The 5,461-nt window shown below is 70.3% G+C and overlaps 3 protein-coding genes across 3 annotated transcripts in view; 1 reads left to right on the forward strand and 2 right to left on the reverse strand.

Moving 5' to 3' along the window:
* Nucleotides 1-1,015, forward strand: part of CHLNCDRAFT_37108 (hypothetical protein) — a gene marked incomplete at its 3' end in the record, with an annotated part of 2,013 nt that extends 998 nt beyond the window's left edge. The window contains exons 4-7 of the mRNA XM_005843950.1: nucleotides 58-224; nucleotides 408-514; nucleotides 670-794; nucleotides 957-1,015. Of these exons, the coding sequence (XP_005844012.1) occupies nucleotides 58-224; nucleotides 408-514; nucleotides 670-794; nucleotides 957-1,015 (458 nt within the window). The remainder of the gene's footprint in view (nucleotides 1-57; nucleotides 225-407; nucleotides 515-669; nucleotides 795-956) is intronic.
* Nucleotides 1,016-1,325: 310 nt separating this feature from the next.
* Nucleotides 1,326-1,772, reverse strand: CHLNCDRAFT_27262 (hypothetical protein; the record flags this gene model as incomplete). The annotated part of the gene is made up of 2 exons (XM_005844043.1): nucleotides 1,326-1,418; nucleotides 1,650-1,772. 2 exons carry the CDS (start codon nucleotides 1,770-1,772, stop codon nucleotides 1,326-1,328), a joined length of 216 nt encoding a protein of 71 aa, XP_005844105.1.
* Nucleotides 1,773-4,718: 2,946 nt separating this feature from the next.
* CHLNCDRAFT_139540 (hypothetical protein) overlaps nucleotides 4,719-5,461 on the reverse strand; it is a gene marked incomplete at both ends in the record, with an annotated part of 2,172 nt that continues 1,429 nt past the window's right edge. Inside the window, 2 exons of the mRNA XM_005844044.1 lie at nucleotides 4,719-4,971; nucleotides 5,137-5,278. Of these exons, the coding sequence (XP_005844106.1) occupies nucleotides 4,719-4,971; nucleotides 5,137-5,278 (395 nt within the window). The remainder of the gene's footprint in view (nucleotides 4,972-5,136; nucleotides 5,279-5,461) is intronic.

Raw genomic sequence — 5,461 nt, forward strand, 5'->3', positions numbered from 1 at the left:
AACACCGTCCCCCCTGACCCCTCCCCCACCCCCTGCCCCGCCTGCCCCGCCCCGCAGACCGCGTGTTTGGCATCCTCAAGGCGCACAACCCGGAGCTGACGGGAGAGCGGCGGCGCACCACGCTCAAGCCGCCGCAGGTGGCGCGGGAGGGCACCAAGAAGACGGTGTTCACCAACTTTATGGAGCTGTGCAAGAGCATGAACCGCAACCACGAGCACGTGCTGGTGCGCGCGCAGCAGCAGCAGCAGCAGGCGCCTGCCCTGCCGCGGCGGCCTGCCGGCTGCGTGGCCCGTGCTTGCGGTTTCTCAGGCTCGCGCGCGCCCCGGGGCCGCCACACCGGCTGCCTGCCGCGCCGCGCCGAGGCCTCACCGGCTGGGCGCGTGCTGCTGCCCCGCCTGCGCCCGCAGCAATTCCTGCTGTCCGAGCTGGGCACCAGCGGCTCGCTGGACGGCACGCAGCGGCTGATTGTCAAGGGCCGCTTCCTGCCCAAGGCGTTCGAGACGGTGCTGCGCAGGTGGGGGGGCCTGGCTGGGGCGCGCCGCCGCCGCCATGCACCAGCCGAGCCTGCTCCGCTGCGCTCGGCCTGCGTGCGCCCTGAGCCTGCTGTGCCGCTGCGTGTCCTGATCCAAGCGCCGCCTCCTGGTACTGCCTCCCGGTACGGTACCGCAGGTACATCAACGACTACGTGCTGTGCAACAGCTGCAAGAGCGTGGACACGCTGCTGGACCGCGACTCGTCCACCCGCATCATGTTCCTGCGCTGCCAGCAGTGCTCCGCCTCGCGCACCGTGTCGGGTGAGGGGTGCTGCCCGCCCGCCCGCAGCCTCCCCGCCCGCCGCGTCGCCTGCATGCTGGGGGCCTGCGCAGATGTGTTGCCAGCGCAAGCTGGCTCTGCCCCGCCTGCCGACCCCTGCATGCCCTGCTGCCCCTCACCGCCCCTCACCTGCCTGCCTGCAGCCATCAAGACGGGTTTCCAGGCGCGCACAGTGTCCCGCAAGAGCCAGCAGACCGGCTGAGAGCACGGCGGCGGCGGGGGCGGATGGCTGGCACCCCGCTGCACCCGCCCGCCCGACCTGCTGGCTCCCCTTTTACTTTGCTCCCTTGTCTTGCTTCGCTGCTCAGTGTTGCATGCCTCGCAGCCCTTGCGGCGCGACCACCCCTCATGCAATTGCTTGTTTGCTCGTTTGCACGTCGCCAGAGTGGCGGCGGCAGCAGGTGTAACCACAACCAAAGCATGAATGGCCGACGCGGGCGATCTGGATGCCACAGCCTGGCCTCGCACGGCCACGCCCAGCTGCACAGCTGCCAGCCCTCTGCCCCCTTGAGTCACATGCCCAGCTGCTCCACCTTCTGGTCCTCATCCGTCGTCATCAGCCGCTCATACGCCTGGCTGATCTCCTGGAACTTGGCCTCAGCCTCCTCCCGGTTGTCTGCAGCGTGCACGGCGAGGGCGGCCGCGGCGACGGCGTGGTGGCCGCGGCCAGGCAGGGGCAGGTCAGGTCAGGGGTGGGATGGGCAGCGGGGAGCACAGCGCGGGAAGGCGAGCCAGCAGGTGCTTACAGAGACTCCCCAGCCAGTCACACCTCCTGCTCCTGGGGCCCTCCCTCGGCCCCTTGCCCCTCCCCACCCCACCCACGCACACGCACCCACCCACCCACCCGGGTTCTTGTCGGGGTGCCACTTGAGCGCCAGCTTGCGGAAGGCGGCCTTGGCGTCGGCCTTGGAGGCGCCCAGCGGCAGGCCCAGCGCCTCGTAGTCGCGGGCGTGGCGCATGTGGTACAGCTGGCGCTCCAGCCGCTTGGCCTGCATGCGGGCAGGCGCAGCGCGCAGGCGGGCGGCCGACGTGGGCGGCCGGCGCTGCCGAGCAAGGCGCGGGGCTCGCTGCGCCAGCTGATGGCAGGCAGCACGCAGGCAGCCGGCAGCACAGCAAAGCAGCCCAGCCCCCAGCCCCCAGCCCCACCTCCTTCTTCTTGTCGTACTCCTTCTGCCGCTGCTTGCTCTTCTGCTCCTTGTTGTCCACCGCTTCGTTGATCATCGCCACCGCGGCCGCGCACTGCTCGTCGCTGCCAAACAGCTGCACAGTGGCCATCTTGATCTGCGGGGGGCGGGAGGGCGGGTGGGCGGGCAGGTGCGCAGGGCAGGGCAGGAAGCTGGGCAGGTGCGGCAGTCGGCAGGGCTGCGGTACCAGCAGGTACGTCGTGTGCCGCACTGTTGCTGCCTGTGCTTGGCCGGTCGCAGCGCATGCCAGGCCCCGCGCAGTTCTGGCTCCCACCTCCTTGCCGCCCTCTGTCGTCTGCGGCCCCTTCTTGGACAGGCTGAAGGCGGGGCCCGCCCCCCAGGCGACATTCAGCTCCTTCTCGTCCTTCTTCACCTGCGCGCGGCAGAGAGCAGCCGGCCGCACCAGGCATACAAAGTGAGCCCAGCCAAAGTGCAGGCAGTCACTGCTTCCGCCCTCTGCCTGTGCTATTTCTGGTTTGCCATCTTGCCGGCTGCCGGGGACGGCTGCACCACTCATGGGCCGCTCGTGCCCCACGCCAGCGCCCGCCAGTCAGCCACAAGCCACCACCACCACCCGTGCTCCACGGCATCACACCACGCCCACCTGTATCCTGCACTTGGACTTGCGCTGGATGAACTTGATCTTCTCGCCGCCGGCGCCCACAAACAGCTTCACCTTGTGCGCCGGGATCTGCGCAGGCAGCGGTGGCAGGACCAGCAGAGCGTGCAGCTTGTGCCCTGCCACCACCGCTCGCTGGCGTGCCTGCCTGCCTGCCTGCCTGCCTGCCTGCCACACACACTGCCTCACACACCGACGCAGGCATGGCACGCACGCCTCCCCACACACCCACACACGCCCACCCCCACCTGCAGCTCCATGTCTGCCTTCTCCTCCTGCTCATCCTGGATCAGCTCCTCCAGTGCCTTTGGCAGCGTGCCGCCCTGCAGCAGCGCAGGCAGCCAGGCAACCCTTGCAGGAAGCCGCCCAGCCAGCGAGCCAGCTCGCCAGGCACAGCGCCCCGCCGGCGACGCCGACACACAAACACCGCCGGCCGCTGCCTCGCAAGCAGCGCCATCCCCACCCGCTAACCATCCCCCCTTGTGACGGGGCCCACCTTGAGCAGCTCTTTCAGCCTGGCCCGCTCCTCCGCCGCCCGCTGCCGTTCCTCCTCCTCCTTGGCCTTCACCTCGGGCAGCACCTGCGCGGCAAGCAGGGCGCAGGCTCGGCAGCAGGCGCCAGCGCATGCGCTCCGACCACCGCCTCGGCAACAGCTTGCGGAAGCCGCGGGGGCATGCATGCAGCACGGCAGCGCAGGCTAGCGCTGCGGCAGCGCTGCCGCCCCACCTCTGCCGCCATGAAGGCATCCAGTGGGTCCACCTCCTCCTCCTCCGCATCCCCCTCCTCATTCAGCACCCCCTCAGCCTCGGGCGGCGCAGGCGGCGGCGCCGGCGGAGCTGGCGGCGGCGGCGCCGCGGGCTGCTGCTGGCGCCACGCCGCCAGCTTGGCCAGGCGGGCCGCCTTCTTGTCCTCTGCAGACTCGCCAGCAGCGCCGGCTGGTGGCTGCACCGGCGGCACCGCCGCCGGCGCTGCCGCCTGTTGCTGCTGCACTGGCGGCCCTGCCGCTGCCACTGGCGCCGGGGCCTGCGCCTGCAGTGGTGCCGCTGCCACAGTCCCTGACGGCTCGGCAGCGCGCACCGGCTGCTGCTCCTTTAGCGTGCGGCTGCGGCTGCGATGCCTGTCCCTGTCCCTGCTCCTGTCGCGTCGCCGGTCTCTGCTCCTGCTCCTGTCGCGGCGCCGGTCTCGGGAGCGGCTGCGCCGCCGCCGGTCGCGCGACCTGCTCCTGCTGCGCCTGCGCCTATCCCGATCCCTGCTGCGGCTTCTGCTGCGACCCATGCCTGGTGCCCGCGAGGCCTGAGCAGATGGCAGCAAACAGTGGAGGGCGCCGATGGGCTCGCCAGACCCTCAAATTATTGTCGATGACTGCTGCAATCACGAATCAGCAGCAGAGTCCCCTGGCGAGGCCTCAAAAGAGGGGACTTCCGGCGGCAAACTTGCCTAGAGGTTTCAAGGCGCTGCGTTGTTTCAAAATATGGAGAGCTGTGTGACATGCAAGCTTTCGAGGAAAGGAACATCGATTGGTCCGCGCCACCCAGCGCCGGGCACCGCCGCCAAGCGGGCGCAGCACGCAGACCCGCATCTGCGTGAAAGGCAGAGCAACAGGTGCCAGACTCAGCACGCTGATGTCAAGCAGCATAGCAAAGAGGCTGCACTGCTGAAACATGGCCATCCACAGGTTTGTGGTGCACTGGCGCTTGGCGCCCGCCAATGGCGGCATGGCGGCATGGCGGCGCAGCGGCAGCGGCGGGGGCGGCGGCAGCTTCAGGCGGCGGCGGCGGCCGCTGCAACGCGAGGCTCCACCGTGCGGCTAGGAAAGAGAATGTTGCGCCGCTGTGCATGGCGGAATGGCTTGCCACAGTGCGGGGCAGTCGGCGCCAGTCTGGCCAACTTTTCGCCGGCCAGCGCCTCGCCGCCCTTGCATCAAGTCAATATGAAGACCGCTGCTGGGCCCTCCAGTGGTGTCAAATTGCAAGGAAGAGGAGAGAGCAGCTTGAGGCAGCAGTCAAGAGGCAGAGGGAGAGGTGCATCCAAGCAGGGTGCCAGGGGCCAACAGGGGGGCAACAGGAGCAGCTGGGGAGCGCCAGCGTGCCTGAGCGGCGGCCCTACAGGCCGTGTATGCCTCGCAGCTGCGCCACCAGCTCCCCCACCTCCCCCACCGGCTCCTCGTGCGGCAGCTCCAGCGCCGCCTGCCCCTCCACGCTGCGCCGCCCCAGCAGCGCCAGGAACACCTCGCACACCGACTCCCCCACCGCCTCTGTATGGTACCCGCCCTCCAGCAAAAACACCAGCCGCCCGCCGCACAGCGCCGCCGCCAGCTGCCTCAGCCGCACCGCGAGCTTGTGGTAGGTGCTGCTCCTGCAGGCGGCGCAGGCGGGGGGCTCAGGGGGCAGGTGGGGGGCTGGTTGGCTCGCCCAGGCTGTCCCCTCCTGCCTGCCGCCATGGCTTGGACACGAGACGGGGCGCTGCCCGCCGGACCGCCGCCCGCCTGCACCCCCCTCCCTCCCCACACCAGCCCCACACCTGAACTGCAGCTGCTGGAAGGGGTCCCGCCAGTGCGCGTCGAATCCGGCGGAGACGAGGATGATGTCGGGGCGGAAGCGGCGGGCGGCGGGGGCGATGAGGGAGTCAAACACGGCCAGAACGCACGCCTCCCCCGCATGCCCTGCACGCGTGGGCAGAGGCCGGCATGGGGAGGCTTGTGGGGTGGGTGGCTGGGGCTGCAGCGCGGGCACGCAGGCGTGCACGGGAGGTGCGCGGCAGGCCCTGGCCCCCACAGCCTGCACCCCGACGCCTACGTAGGAGCATACTCACGCGGCAGCGGGCACGTTGATGGTGGCGCCGCGCC

Source organism: Chlorella variabilis (genome assembly GCF_000147415.1).
Source record: "Chlorella variabilis unplaced genomic scaffold CHLNCscaffold_25, whole genome shotgun sequence".
NCBI classification, from domain to species: Eukaryota; Viridiplantae; Chlorophyta; class Trebouxiophyceae; order Chlorellales; family Chlorellaceae; genus Chlorella; species Chlorella variabilis.